This window comes from Phocoena sinus, chromosome 1 (genome assembly GCF_008692025.1).
Source record: "Phocoena sinus isolate mPhoSin1 chromosome 1, mPhoSin1.pri, whole genome shotgun sequence".
In the NCBI taxonomy this organism is placed as follows: domain Eukaryota; kingdom Metazoa; phylum Chordata; class Mammalia; order Artiodactyla; family Phocoenidae; genus Phocoena; species Phocoena sinus.
In genome coordinates this window covers 28,550,305-28,566,824 of record NC_045763.1, presented here as the reverse complement: position 1 = coordinate 28,566,824, position 16,520 = coordinate 28,550,305, and the positions used below count along the sequence as shown (strand labels likewise).

At 37.3% G+C, this 16,520-nt stretch overlaps 1 protein-coding gene across 6 annotated transcripts in view; it reads right to left on the bottom strand.

The window, feature by feature from the left end:
* Positions 1 to 232: 232 nt before the first annotated feature.
* ZMYM4 (zinc finger MYM-type containing 4) overlaps positions 233 to 16,520 on the bottom strand; it is a 176,207-nt gene continuing 159,919 nt past the window's right edge. For all 6 annotated transcript variants that reach the window (XM_032646658.1, XM_032646680.1, XM_032646674.1 and 3 more), the window contains 4 exons: positions 14,716 to 14,827; positions 12,965 to 13,213; positions 3,590 to 3,719; positions 233 to 2,721 (listed from right to left, as the gene is read on the bottom strand). In XM_032646658.1, the coding sequence (XP_032502549.1) occupies positions 2,514 to 2,721; positions 3,590 to 3,719; positions 12,965 to 13,213; positions 14,716 to 14,827 (699 nt within the window). In that variant the 3' untranslated portion in view covers positions 233 to 2,513. The remainder of the gene's footprint in view (positions 2,722 to 3,589; positions 3,720 to 12,964; positions 13,214 to 14,715; positions 14,828 to 16,520) is intronic.

The following is a 16,520-nucleotide window of genomic DNA, read 5'->3' as shown; positions in this document are numbered from 1 at the left end:
TAGTTAATAGATTAAAAATCAGAACAAGTCTTTGATGGGAAAAAAACTTTTGAAAAGATTTTGCAGTGCAACAGTATGTTTTCTGGACTGAGTAAAAATCAAACAATTTTCTGAAAAATGCTCTCTTTCTTTGTAATATGCCATCTGTTGGGTCATACCAATAGGGTCAAACAGGAAAAAATATTTAAAATTCTTTCAAGACATAACAAAAAGGAATAATTCACCCATCAAATACAAATATACTGTTTTATTCTACGGGAATATTTCTGTGGTTCCTGCAAGGTGAAAACCCAAGTGTTTAAAAAACAAAAAAGAACAGAATGGATAATTTAATGTTTTCTCATATTTGATAAAATTTTTCTCCCCTGGGGGGGGAAAATGTAATTTAACATAATTTTAATAAAATTTTAAAAAGCAAATAACCAGACATACATATCAATGGCTATGCTTATGAGGAATGACCAATAATTAATATTTCCTTTTACGAATTAATTCAGGATCTGGACAACTGTATGGACTAACATGCAGTTGACATCCTGGTACAGCCATTTACCTGGATATTGGCTGTTCTCAATTAAAAGATACAGATTTTCTTTTTCTCTCTAGTGTTTTACAATAGTTTATCTACTATGCCATATATTTGTTTTTCTACAGAAGGGGAAATATTAGTGTTTATATAAACCATAAAATTTGTATAGTGGGGACTATTACACCTGATGTTTCTGGATAGTTTATTGGCAGACTTATCAGACAATCCAACTGTTTTTCCTCCATATCAAACAAGGTCTGGAAGTAAGAAGTTTTCCAGTCAGAAATGACAAACACAGATGGAATTAATCATACAGAACTGGGGCAGATTTACTTCTTTCACATAGTTCTTGGTAACAAAAACAAAATTTGTTACAGGCAGAGGGACAGAACCGTAAGTACACAATGTCAAAAGGCCTACTTTAAAATTTTTATTGTAGTTAAAGAGTTTATTTATTGAAAAAAACCCCAAAAAACAACCTGTCACCCCCATCTGAAAAATGGGACATACTGTAAAGTCTTTCAAGGTTAAAGTTTCTAGGAGGCTTTTTAGACTTCTCTCATTTCTATTAAAGGGTCAAATTAACCTCAGCTAACGAAATTCCGTGATTGGCCAATATCATAAACGCTTTGATTCAAAATTTTGTGGGGAAGAAACAGAATGGAGATGAAGAAGAAGGATCCATATGCCAAACACACCCAGGACTTGCAATCCTCATAGAACTACTAAAACAGCTAGAGTCTGGAATAATGCTATAAGAAGACCTGCTCGTGGATATGAAAGACAGTCAGTGTCTTTGTATCCTAACCCCAAAATCCTATTTTCAAGTTTCTTTGGGCAACAAGCTCATCTTCCAAATGCTTTATACAGGAATATACTAGGACCTCTTCTACCATAATTCTGATAGCTAAGTAACACTGTGTCTTTGTGGAATCACCCACAGGCTTGCCACAGTAAGGAGAGAGACTCTTTCTGAAATGACAAGGGCCTCCAGAAACTGGTGCAAAAGACAAAATGATAGGAACTATCTGGGAAACAGGAAGATAAAACAATGGGAGAAAAGCTGCCATTTGGGGATAAAATGGAAACAAAAGGAGAACCCCCATTTCTGTGTACCACAGCTCATGCTGTGAGACAGCAGCAATAAAGGCTGACACCCAGAGAAGTGGGCATTTTAGTGGGTTTTCTGCAAACATTTCAAGACACTTGGGGTCTAATGGGCTCCACAGATTTTCTGTGTGCATAATCATTTTGCAGAGTTTCGGCCCCTTGAACTTAATTTACCCACATCCAGACCCACAGCTGAGAAGGCTAGACCCAGAAAGTGAAAGGGACACATTACTGCATGAACAGCAGTGAAGGCCTTTTCCTCTGATTTGAGGGACCCCATGGCAAAAGCACCAGAGGCTTCTATCCTTCACAGAATTGGCTTGGCAGTGAAAATCAAAATCAAGACCACTTCACTCTCTACCTTTTAAAAAAAGTTGAATATTTTTATTGGGTCTTCAAGTCTGGGTCCCACAGTCCTCATCTGATGCCACTCTTAGCTCCGTACTGATTTCTCCCCTGACTTTTACATAGGGCTTGCCCAAGTAGCCTACTGCAGCCAAGGTTTCACTCCAAAGCTACCTCTCTAAGGTCTAAGGTTACTATGGTAGAGTTTTATACAACAGTTTTCCTTAAAAATATTCCACAATTTGTTATTCCCAAACAAAATAAGATTATGCACCACTCAGAGAAGTTGGTTAGTCATTCTGAAGATGTCTAAGAACTATATCACTGCCAAAGAACAACATTTCTCAGTTCATATTCTTTCCTTCAATTTTCATTTGTACATCCACACTGTGGTTCACGAGTCGTCTGTTTTCCATTATCTTATAATCAAGTCAAGAGGACTTGGACTCATAGATCGTTTTCCAAAGCTGGATGCATTCACAGTTTGGTGCATACCAACGTGTATGAAAATAGGGACCCCACTTCCACTTTAATCTGATAATTCAACATCAGAGTCTTCTGATTTGGCTTTGGCGAGTTCTTCATGTACCTCCCTCACCATGAGAATACGTGTTAACATGGTGTCCAGGGTCCCAGGGTCTATTGGAAACGTGGAGTACCACATGGGGCTATTTGGAACACAGGAGCGCTCAGGTTGAAGGTAAAACACATCATTCCTCTGCTTCACACTTTCAGAACTATCCACAGGAAAAAAAAAGAAAAAGAAAGAAAATTGGGATCAGAGAGTATAGGAAATATGTAACTACTCTTTAAATATAATGGCTCTCAACTTTTCCATACTGTGACTAATAAACAATGCACCCACAGATATAAATAAGTTTATAGGCATTTATGCTCCAGGAGCAACCTGTAACTCTGTATTTTTTCTCCCACACTCAAGAATCACACTGGATTGAAAGTGAGTATAATGTTAATAGATGACAAAGTGTAAATCTTTCAGACTTTAGTACTTAAAACATTACCAGGAGTAACAAAACATTCAATTCACATGTGACACTATGGCTGAGAACCACATATCCTCAGTGCCCAATATCCTGGAATGAATCCCAAGAGCACTCAATACACATTATCAAAGAACAAACCCAGTGATTATATTTCTTTGAGAAAAAAAAATGCTTTAGTGTGGATCTTACAACTCTTTAAAGTCATAAAGTTTCTGTAAGAAAAACACCACTCAAAAAATTTCAAGTCTTTAAAAATAAATTGCTTTCCTATTTATAGTTAGTACTACAACTTTTCCCCTTCTTTTCTATATAAATAATAAATTCACAGCAGTTTAGATATCACATAAAGTTGAGTAACAGTTGTAAAGATCAAACAATGGCAGTGATTCTTGCTTTTCAAGAGATTTTTGGGAAAAAAATTTACCAAGGTGAAGCAATTTGTTTCTTGGTTCAAAATCCAGGCAGATATGAGAATGGGGAAAACATAAAATTGTAAGTAAATCCTTGTTTAGAGTTACAGACCAGCTACATTTCTGAAATCTATAGTACTTTAACTATTTTTTGCAGTGTGTTTTATCTAGTTCAGAGGAAAATCACTTACCATTTGGACAGGTAAAACTCATAAAGTCGGACTGGGCATCTTAGTGGGTTGTCAGTATTTTCTGCCATCTCCACACCCACTGGAACCTCATCATCTTCGCTTCGTTTCCTCTTGCCAACAGTTAGTTTATCTTGAGACAGGAAATTATAATCAAAGTATTAGAAAAGTCTTTCTTCGAGTCTTAAGACACCCAATGAGCTTTGCTTCTAGTCACTCCCTCTCCCTTCCTTTCACTTACTCACTCGTTCAACATTTATTGAGGACCTATGGAGGCACCAGATTAGTGCTGGGTTAATCAAACAAAGTCCCTGTCCTGTAAAATTTATGTTTCCCTTCTCACCAAAGTGGAGGCAGCATGACAAAAAGCATTGATGCTTGAGAGTACGTCTCAATTCTGAGCCTGAATTTAAGAGATTTTATTAGGCATAGGGTTGTTAAGCCACAGCAAAATAAAGAGAAAAAAGGGTTCCATATGTTCTTCTATAGTAGAGATCAAGACAGAAGTTGACCTCTTTCTCTGAAAATATTTCTCCTGTGGGGCACCCGTGTCCACTGGGCATTTGTTTAAGTTTCTTTCATTTGCATAGTATTATGAGAAATGAAATCTTTGCTGGGAAAAGAAATTCTCAGTAAGTTGACCATTTGATAAGGAAAGAGCAAACCCTTTTTCACCAACAGAATTTTGCAGAGGCCAAGGATTATCAGAAAGAAGCCGGGGTGAGACTTCCCTGGCGGTCCAGTAGTTAAGACTCCACGCGTTCCAATGCAGGTGGTGCGCATTCGATCCCTGGTTGAGGAGCTAAGATCCCACGTGCCTTGCGGCCAAAAACCCCACCAAAACATAAAACAGAAGCAATATTGTTATCAAATTCAATAAAGACTTTAAAAATGGTCCACATCAAAAAAGAAAAAAAAAAGGTCCACATCAAAAAAAAAAAAAGTGGGGGGAGCTTCCCTGGTGGCACAGTGGTTGAGAGTCCGCCTACCAATGCAGGGGACACGGGTTTGTGCCCTGGTCCGGGAAGATCCCACATGCCGCAGAGCGGCTGGGCCCGTGAGCCATGGCCACTGAGCCTGTGCTCCACAACGGGAGAGGCCACAACAGTGAGAGGCCCGCGTACCGCAAAAAAAAAAAAAAAGAAGAAAGAAAGAAGCCAGGGTGAAGACATGGAAGGTAGGCTGTTTCTTTCCCACCTTCTCCATTCAATTTTCAAGAGAGTATTAGGTGGATCTGAAAACCTGAGGAAAAAGGTTTTCTTGTTTTTTTCTTATAGATACTTTTAACAACTGATCCAGAACTTTCCCCAGCCTCCTGTATTAGTTATGACTTAAACAAAAGTCATCCAGTTTTCCATTTAGAGACTACCTAAATAATTTGCTAGCTGCTCATTCAGAAAAAGAAGCTAAATTTATTACCAATCTGGTAAAGCACCTAATCAGAAAACAGAGAAATGTTGCCTCCTTGCCTCTGCCTCCCTGAATTAATATCAATTAAGAGCATAAAGTGGGCTATATATAAACACAATAAAGGAAAGAGGACATGGACACATGGTGAAAAAGCAAGATAATCTTAGTATTTTATAAAGTAAAGGAGCAACTGAGAAAAAAGTTAACACAATGATGAACATCACAATTATTCTTTACAGATTTTAGTTTCAGTAATTTAAAATTCTCACATTGAAAACATATACTCCACTCGTTTCCCAAGGAAGTAACAGCTTGATTTGGGGAATTTTAGAACTTACAATTTTCTTCAAAATTAATAAATGTAATTTCTAGTTCCATAATAACAACATTAGTTTTTTAAACATTAAAAACAAACTATTACTTAATAGGCTGTTTTTGGAATGCAAGACCATAAACCTTCTAATAAAACAGTCACTGCTGATATTATTCTACTGTGTATGAAGGCAGTATACTCTAGGTCAGGTTTAAGTTCCTTCATATTTTGACAACGTTAACTAAGACAGAGCACTCTGGTTAAAAAAAAAAAAAAAGTTTTAGAAACAGTAGATGTAAAAGTTAAGCAAGTTCCTTTTAACTAGGAATTGACCTATCAGTTGCCTCTAAATCAGTGATTCCCAACCTTGGCTTTGTATTTAAATTCCCTGCGAAGTTTTAAAATGCAGATTATCTGGGCTATAGACCAATTAAATCAGAATTTCTAATTTAAAAGCCAATAAAACAGGACTTCCCTGCTGGTCCAATGGTTAAGACTCTGTGCTTCCACTGCAGGGCGCACAGGTTCAATACCTGGTCTGGGAACTAAGATCCTACAAGCCATGCAGCACAGCAAGGAAAAAAAAAAAAAAAAAAAACAATAGAAGTGATTCCTCTAATTTTGAGTTGAGCCTTTAACCTGGCCCTGACAATAAAGAAAAGCATTTAAATGTTAAAGCTATACTCTTCCATGTCTAGAATTTGCAATTACTCTTCTGTAATGTGTCTATTTGAATATTAATAAATTGACTTCAAATAGTAATCTTACAAGAGGGGGACAAGATGGCAGAGTAGGAAGATCCTGGGCTCATCTCCTTCCATGAACACACCAAAATTACAACTACACATAGAGGAACTATCCCTGAGAAAGACCTGAAGACTGGCAGAAAAGATTTTCCACAACTAAGGATGAAAAAAAAATCCTCACTAAGATGGGTAGGAAGGGTGGAGATGGTGTCTGGCCAGGACCCATACCTCTGGCACAGGGATCCACAAGCAGGGACGAGATCAAAACTGTAGAGGTCCTCCTGAGGAGCAAAGGGTGCAAACCCCACTGAGCTCCCCAGCCTCGGGGGAACCATCACCAGAAAGACCATCCCCCATAACAACTGGCTTTGAAAACCAGTGGGACTTATGTCCAGAGAGCTGTAAGAAAATGAAACTCCACTCTAAAGGGCACAGGCAAAAACTATCTTGCTCCAAGTCCCATTGCAGAGGAAGTGGTTTGAAAAATACCTGGGTCATACGTAAAGGAGATTCATTGACTGATTTTATGGTGTGTGCAGGAGAGTCAGGGATCTTTTGTAATTTTCTCTGGTTATGTAGCCACTGGGCAACACCAGGATTTTTTGTTCACCTTCCACACCTAGCTGGTACAGTGCTGGTAGGCACCATTTATGACTCTCCACATCTCACCCCAGGTTCACCTGTAGATCCACCCCAGTTGACACTCCTCCAAAGCAACTCCATACGCTATCATACTCAGCAGGTGGCTTCAGCGAGCACTAGAGCCCAAAGCATCCCACCATCCTGCCACTCCCAGCAGGCTCCCTCAGCTGGTACTGGAGCCCCTCCAAAAGCAGCTCCCACCCTAGGAGATGGCCCCGCACACCAGAGTACCTGCAAGTCACAGCTGGGCATTATAGCCAGCTGTGCCAGGGGCCAGCCCTGCACACTAGCACACCCACAGCCATCATGGCCCAGCCACAACAGGAGGGTACATGCAGCCTTGTGCTACTGGGCCTCATAGGATACCTTTTACATAAAGCCATGCTTTTAAGAATGGGAGATGTAGCTGATCTATCCAGTACATAGAAACAAACACAGAGAGCTAGGAAAACTGAGGAGACAAAGGAATTGTTCCAAAGGAAAGAACAAGACAAAAACCTCAAAAAAAAAAAAAAGAACTAAACAAAACAAAGACAATCTACCAGATAAAGAGTTCAAAATAATGGTCATAAAGATACTAACCAAATTCAGGAGAAGAATGGAGGACCACTGTGAGACCTTCAACAAAGAGATAAAGAAAATAAAAAAGAACCAATCAGAGGTAAAGAATACAATGACTGAAATGAAAAATCCGCTAGAGGGAATCAATAGCAGATTAGATGAAGCAGAAGAATGGATCAGTGACCTGGAAGAAAGAGTGGTAGAAATCACCCCACTGTAACAGCAAAAGGAAAAAAAAACGGAGGATAGCTTACCTCTGGGGACAACATCAAGCATACTAACATTTGCATTATGAGGACTCCAGAAGGAGGAGAGAAAAAGAAACAGAAAACTTATTCGACGAAAAAAATGACTGAAAACTTGACTAACCTGGAGAAGTCATCCAATTTCAGGAAACAGAGAGTCCCAAACAAGATGAACCCAAAGAAACCCACACCAAGACACATTATAATTAAAATGTCAAAAGTTAAACATAGAGAATATTTAAAGCAGCAAGAGAAAAACAACTAGTTACATATAGGGGAGCCTGCATAAGACCATCAGCTGGCTTTTCAGCAGAAACTTGACAGGCCAGAAGGGAATGGCATGAGATGTTCAAAATGCTGAAAGGAAAAAATTTACAACCAAGACTACTCTATCTGTCAAGATTATCATTCAGAATTAAAGGAGAAATAAAGTTTCCCAGAGAAGCAGAAACTAAAAGAGTTTATCATTACTAAACTGACCTTACAATAAACATTCAAGGGACTTCTTTAAACATAAGAAAAGGCCATAACTAGAAATATGAAAATTATGAAAGGAAAAAAATCTCAATGTAAAGGCAAACATATAGTAAAGGTAGTGAATCAACCACCTATGTACCTAGTATGAAGATTAAAAAAGTAGTAAGATCATATAATCTATAATTATTAAAGAATATACAAAATTTTTAAAAAGTAAAGTATGTCAAAAACATAAAAGGTGAGGGGGGGAGTAAAAATGTAGTACTTTTAGAATGCACTCAAACTTAAGCAACCATCAACTTAAAATAGACTGCTATATACATAAGTTGTTATGTAACAGCCTTATGATAACCACAAACCAAAACCCAATAATAGATATACATACGAGGGCTTCCCTGGTGGCACAGTGGCTGAGAGTCCAACTGCCGATGCAGGGGACGTGGGTTCGTGCCCCGGTCCAGGAAGATCCCACATGCCACGGAGCGGCTGGGCCCGTGGGCCATGGCCACTGAGCCTGCGCGTCCGGAGCCTGTGCTCCGCAACGGGAGAGGCCACAACAGTGAGAGGCCCGCGTACCGCAAAAAATAAAAAATAGATATACACATAAAAAAGAAAAAAGAATACAAACATAACACTAAAAAGCCATTAAATCGCAAGGGAATAGAGCAAGAGAAAAAGAAACAGACAAGAACAATACAACCAACCAGAAAACAATGAAAATGGTAATAAGTATGTACCTATCGGTAATTACTTTACATGTAAATAGACTAAATGCTGCAATCTAAAGACACAGGGTGGCTGACTAGATACCAAAATAAGATCCATATATATGCTGCCTACCAGAGACTCACTTCAGATCTAAAGAAAACACACAGACTGAAAGCAAGGGGGATAGAAAAAGATACTCCATGCAAATGGAAATGAAAAGACAGCTGGGGTGGCAATACTCATATCAGACGAAACAGACTTTAAAACAAAGAGACAAAGAAGGACACTGCATAATGATAAAGGGATCAGTCCAACAATAAGAAGAAACACTTGTATATATGTATGCATCCTACACAGGAGCACCTAAATATATAAATCAAATATTAAGAGACATAAAAGGAGAAAGTGACAGTAACACACTAACAGAAGGGGACTTTAACACTCCACTTACATCAATGAACAGATCATCCAAACACAAAATAAATAAGGAAACATTGGCCTTAAATGACACATTTGACCAGATGGACTTAATAAATAGTACATTCCACCCCAAAATAGTATAACATTCTTTTCAAGTACACATGGAACATTCTCCAGGACAGATCACATGTTAGGCTACAAAACAAATCTCAATAAGTTTAAGAAAACTGAAATCATATTAAGCACCTTTCCTAACCACAATGGTACCAGGCTAGAAATCAATTAAAAGAAAACCACTGACAAAAACAAATATGTGGAGTCTAAATAACATGCTACTAAACAACCAATGGATCACTGAAGAAATCAAAGAGGAAATCAAAACATACTTTGAGACAAAATCTGTGGGACGCAGCAAAAACAGTTCTAAGAGAGAAATTTATAGCAATATTGGTCTACCTTAGGAAACAAGAAAAATCTCAAATAATCTAACCTTACACCTAAAGGAACTAGAAAAAGAACAACCAAAACCCGAAATTAGCAGAAGGAAGGAAATGATAAAGATCAAAATGAAAATAAATGAAACAGAGACTAAAAAACAATAGAAAAGAGCCTGTCCTTTGAAAAGATGAACAAAGTTGACAAACCTTTAGCCAGATTCATCAAGAAAAAAAAAGAGAGGGCCCAAATAAATAAAATGAAAAATGAAACAGAAGTTACAATTGACACCACAGAAATACAACAGATCATAAGAGATTACTATGAACAACTATACGCCAACAGAGTGGACAACCGAGAGGAAATGGATAAATTCCTAGAAACATACTATCTTTCAAGACTAAATCAGGCAAGAAACAGAAAACATGAACAGACCAATTACCAATAATGAAACTGAATCAGTAATCATAAAACTCCCAACAAACAAAAGTCTGGAACCAGATGGCTTTACAGATGAATTCTACCAAACATTTAAAGAAGAGTTAATATCTATCTGTCTCAAGCTATTCCAAAACATAGAAGAGAAAGGAACTCTTCCAAACTCATTCTACAAGGCCAGCATGATACCAAAACCAGACAAAGACACTAAAGAAATAAAATTACAGGCCAATATCGCTGATAAACACAAATGCAAAAATCCTCAACAAGATATCAGCAAACTGAATTCAACAATACATTAAAAGGATCGTATACCATGAGCAAGTGGGATTTATCCCAGGGATGCAAGGATGGATCAATATTCACAAATCAACATGATATACCACATTAAGAAAATGAAGGATACAAAACACAAGATCATCTCAATAGATGCAGAAAAAGCTTTTGAAAACATTCAACATCCATTTCTGATAAAAACTCTCAACAAAGTGGCTACAGAGGGAATATACCGCAACATGATAAATGTCATGTATGACAAACTCACAGCTAACATCATACTCAATGGTGAAAAGCTGAAACTATTTCCTCTAAGATTGGGAATAAGACAAGGATGCCCACTCTTGCCACTTTTATTTAACATGGTATTAGAAGTCCTAGCCATGGAAATCAGATAAGAAGAGGAAATTTTAAAAATCCAAACTGGAAAGGATGAAGTAAAACCACCACCATCTTCAGATGACATGATACTGTATACAGAATATTCTAAAGACACTACCAAAGAACTATCAGAATAAATAAATTCAGTAAGTACATTTTACAGGATACAAAATATGCAGAAATCTTTTGCATTTCTATACACTCATGACCATCTATCAGAAAGAGAAATTAAGAAAACAATTCCATTTACAATTGCATCAAAAATAATAAAATACCTAGGAATAAATTTAACCAAAGAGGTGAAAGACCTGTACTCTAAAAACTGGAAGACACTGATGAAAGAAATCAAAGACAACACAAATAAATGGAAAGATACACCATGCTCATGGATTGCAAGAATTAATAGTGTTAAAATGTCCATCCCAAAATAACTTACAGATTCAATGCAATGCTATCAAAATACCAGTGGCATTTTTCACAAAAATAGAGCAGATACTCCTAAAATTTATATGGAACCACAAAAGACCCCAAATAGCCAAAGCTATCTTGAGTAAGAAGAACAAAGCTGGAGGTTCACACTCCCTGACTTCAAACTACAGTTGACCCTTAAACAACACAAGTTTGAACAACGTGGATCCACTTATACATGGATTTTTTTCAATAATTAGATACTATGGTACTATACAATCATGGCTGTTTGAATCTGCAGATGTGAAACTGTGGATAAGGAGGGCTGACTGTAAAATTATATGTGGATTTTGGACTGTGAGTAGGGTTGGTGGCCCAACCTACGTATTGTTTAAGGGTCAACCGCATACCACAAAGCCATAGTAATCAAAACAGTATGACAGTGGCACAAACACACAGATCAATGGAACAGAATAGCTTGCCCAGACATAAACCCATGCTTATATGGCCAATTAACGTATGACAAAGGAAGCAAGAATATACAATGGGGAAAGGACAGACTCTTCAGTAAATGGCGTTGGGAAAAGTGGACAGCTACATGGAAAAGAATGAAACTGGACCACTTTTTTCACATCACATACAAAATTAAACTCAAAATGGATTAAAGACTTAAACGTTAAGAACTGAAACCATAAAAGTCCTAGAAGAAAACACAGGCAGGAAACTTTGACATAGGGTTTAATAATATTTTTTTGGATCTGTCTCCTCAGATAAAGACAACCAAAGCAAAAATAAACAAATGGGACCACATCAAACTAAGAAGATTTTGCATAGCAAAGGAAATGCTTAACAAAATGAAAAGGCAACCTACTGAATGGGAGAGGATATTTGCAAATTATATATCTGGAAAGGGGTTAATATCCAAAATGTATAAAGAACTCAGAGAACTCAATATCCAAAAAACAAACAAAAAATGCAATTAAAAAATGGGCAGAGGATCTGAATAGCCATTCCCAAAGGGACATACAGATTGCCAACAGAAACAGGGAAAGGTGCTCCACATCACTAATCATCAGGGAAATGCAAGTCAAAACCACAATGAGATAACGCCTCACACTTGTCAGAATGACCATCATGAAAGGGACAAGAGATATCAAGTGTTGGCAACGATGTGTAAAAAGGGGAACACTCATGCACTGTTGGTGGGAATGTAAACTGGTGCAGCCATTGTGAAAAAACAGTATGGAGCTTCCTCAAAAATTAAACATAGAACTACCATATGATCCAGCAATTCCACTTATTGGTATTTTTTACCCGAAGAAAACAAAAACACTAATTCAAAAAGATATTTATGCACCCCTATGTCCACTGCAGCATTATTGATAATAGCCAAAATATGGAAGTGTCCATCAACAGAATGGTTTAATTCACTCAGCTATAAAAAAGAATGAAATCTTGCCATTTGTGACAACATAAAGGGTGTTATGCTAAGTGAAATAAGTCAGTGAGAAAAAGAAAAATACCGTATGATTTCACCTATATGCAGAATATAAAAAATAAAACAAATGAACAAACAAAACAGAAACAGACTCACAGCTACAGAGAACAAACTGGTGGTTGCCAGAGGGAAGAGGGGTAGGGGATGGGCAAAACAGGTGAAGGGGATTAAGAGGAACGAACTTCCAGTTATAAGGCACAAGGAGGTAACATACAGCATAAGGAATATGGCCAATAATATTGGAGTAACTTTGTATGGAGACAGATAGTTACTAGACTTATGGTGATCATTTCATAATGTATTTAAATGTCAAGTCTCTATGTTGCACACCTGAAACTAACATAATATTGTACATCAACTATACTTCAATTTTAAAAAAAGAATGAAAGAAAGAAAACTTAAAAACTCCACACCACACACCTGGTTCTGTCTCCTGCTTTTGTGAAGGTGGGAAGAACCTCAGATATGTCATCTTGGTACTGTACTTCAGAGTCCTGGTCCGTCTCATCACATGGGCAAAGGAAAGCTTCAAGTGCTCAGTAACATTCTTTAGTTGAAAGTATTTGGTATTGAAGAAAAGGAGGGTGTTCAAGAGGACGATTGGTGAGTAAGCGCCCAGCTGTTTGCACTCCCACAAATGCTCTTCTTCAATGCGAGAGAACATGTAACCTGAACAGAAGAAAGGGGAAAAAGAAACAGTACTAAACTAAGCTCCTGCTAAATGGGACTAAGTAATTTCTCTAATCCTCAGACAGGAAGATACTAAGGAAAAGACTGTTCCTCTCTTTCTCCCTCTTCCTCATACAGAAAAACAGAAAAAGCACTGCAAAGAAAAGGGCAGATGATGCCACTGATGCAGACATTGTGAGCACTCCCCTGCAACAGTTTTAATCTATTGTTATTTTAGACCAGGGGCTGGTAAAATTTTTCTGTGAAGAGCCAGATGGTAAACATATTAAGCACTGTGGGCCATGAGGGCTTTGAAAACAACTTTGTTGTTGTAAAAGATAAGGAAGTGTAGACAATACATAAACAAATAGGTGTGGCTATTTGTAAAATTTATTTATAGAAACAAATTTATTTATAGAAACAAATTTGAATTTCATTCAATTTTCACAGGCCACAAAATATTTTTCTTTAATTTTTTCCCCAACTATTTAGAAATGTAAAAAATATTTTTGGCTCATGTACTATACAGAAACAGCAGCAGGCCTGATCTGGCCCATGAGCTGCAGTTTGCAGACTCCTGTTTGAGATCATTCTGTTTACTGTTAACTGGTTCAGTTTTATTTGTCTAATATCTTTAGAGGACAGATAGAGCTCTCTCTCCCTCCTATCTCTTCTTATTTTAAATTTATATTAAGAGCGACTGCTTCACGATAACTTATCTGGATTTTTCTTGAAAAGCAGAGGTCAGAAAAAATAAAATGAGTATACTTTTAAATGCACCTTCCTCATGATACCCCTTAAACACAGGTCTTTCCTAACGTTCTCTCCCCAATCATCTTTGTTGCTGCTTCTGCATTCTATTCCTGGAAGACTATCCATGAACACAGATTTATTACTTGCAAATCTATGTCTCTAGCCCCCTATTTGAATGCTAAATGCATCATGCCACCACACTGCTCATAATGCGTCAAAGGTGCCCTGTAGCCCAACAGAAAAGGCACACATTTCTGGGCATCATATTTAACCTCTCCATTCATAGCCAAGGAGCATGTGACCAGGAGTGAATTAGGGACTTATCCAAAGACATATGGCACAGACAATTCAAGGATGAAGACTTAACTCTCTTTAACAACCAGTTCAGGGTACTTTTTATAAACTAATGAAAAAGGTCCATTGCTAACAGAGTCTAAAAGTAGCATATGTGCCAGCTACTGATACCACGTACAACTTTACCAAAGCTACCAGATCAAAAATGGTTTCTAAAAAGTAAATGTAACCTTCAGTTGTTTTTTATATTCAATAGTTAGTATCTATTCATGTACTGTATGGAAGGTATTGTTTTACTAAAATAATTGATAATAAACCAAAGACTTTCTCCTCAAAAGTCCAAATATGTTATAAATCAAGACAAATATAAAATGAACAATTTATAAAAAGAGAATCACAAAACAAGCAATTTAAGAAGGTATATCATGAAAAGAATCAAAATATAATCATCCTACCATTAGGAAGTATTGTAGGTTCCCATATTTTCAAGAGTTTGGTAAGTTCAATCATAAATCTGGAATAGGGCTCAGTAAAAATGTTATCTATTCTACCATTTTCAAACAGGTACTACAAGAGAAAAAAATGGAAACATATATGTTGATACAAAAAAACCCACAAGTTTTTAAAAAGAATATTTTAAGGAATATAGTTTACCCTTAGTTTTTATCCTTACAACACTGTGAACCATTTTAAGGATACAGTTAAAACACCAGAATTTAAGCTAAAGATGCTTTTCACATGAATTAGCATTATCTTGAGCACTGAGCTTGTAAGGTAAAGTTTTCTATTTCCTTTTAAAAACATGAATGGTATAAAATAATTATAATAAGTACCTTTTAGTTAGTTAATAAAACTGATATACTAAAAATTGGTCCTAATTCAAATTTCTCAAATCATTTTTCTAATTCTCAATGTCTGAGGTGCGCTCTTAGCAGTTTGTTTTTTAGCCTAGTTATAAGATGACTTCCTGCAAATAATATAGTTATCTAGTGTCAGATAACCTGAGGCTATCCAAAATTTAAAACTATTTATTTGGAGGCTTCTAACCACAGCTCTCAACTCTCTGCCTCACAAGCCAGCCTTCAAAAAGTTCAAGTCTAATTATACGACTTAAAAGTATGCTAATTATAACCATCAAGAATCATATCACAGGGCCTTCCCTGGTGGCACAGTGGTTAAGAATCCACTTGCCAATACAGGGGACATGGATTCAAGCCCTGGTCCAGGAAGATCCCACATGCCACAAAGCAACTAAGCCCGTGTGCCGCAAGTACTGAGCCTGTGAGTCACAAGTACTGAGTCCATGTGCCTAAAGCCTGTGCTCTGCAACGAGAAGCCACCACAATGAGAAACCCGTGCACCGCAATGAAGACTAGCCCCCACTCGCCACAACTAGAGAAAGCCCGTGCGCAGCAACAAAAAAAAAGACCCAATGCAGCCCAAAAAAAAAAAAAAAAAAAAAAAAAAGAATCACATCACAGAATGGGAAACACGCAACAGCTTGAGTAAATTACTGTTAAATATTTTGACGGTGCAGGTCAGGTCAGAGTCAAGCACTTCAGAGAAATACAATGAATAGAACAAGAGAATAACACAAAGTAGCATAATTATATGCTAAAAATCTTTCAGTGTTGTTTTTTTTTTGTGTGATACACGGCCTCTCACTGTTGTGGCCTTTCCCGTTGCGGAGCACAGGCTCCAGACACGCAGGCTCAGCGGCCATGGCTCACGGGCCCAGCTGCTCCACGGCATGTGGGATCTTCCCAGACCAGGGCACGAACCTGTGTCCCCTACATCGGCAGGCGGAATCTCAACCACTGCGCCACCAGGGAAGCCCCTAGTGTTTTTAAGATCTGGTATTTTAAACTTATTTATCTATGGCTATCTTGGTTTCCTGCTTTTTGATCTATGTATGACTTGCAGTAAATTTTTATTTCCACTTAAATTTATTCCGGCTAATAAAAATTACACACCATTTCAACGTGCATTTTTATAGGCCTCTTCAAAGGCAATTTATGATTGTATTGCCAGATTACAGTTTTGTTGTTGGAAAGTATTTTTCATTTTCTTCTTTATTTTAATAAAGTTATTTTCACAACTTAAAAATATTATATCCTCATTATGGAAAGAGTTTAAAATACAGAAAAGGTGGAAGAAAGATATACTCAAACTCACTACACAAAGGCAACTACTGGTAACAGTCAGGAGTTACTTCAATCTTAAAAAACATTTCCTTTATGAATACACAGAATTGAGTTTT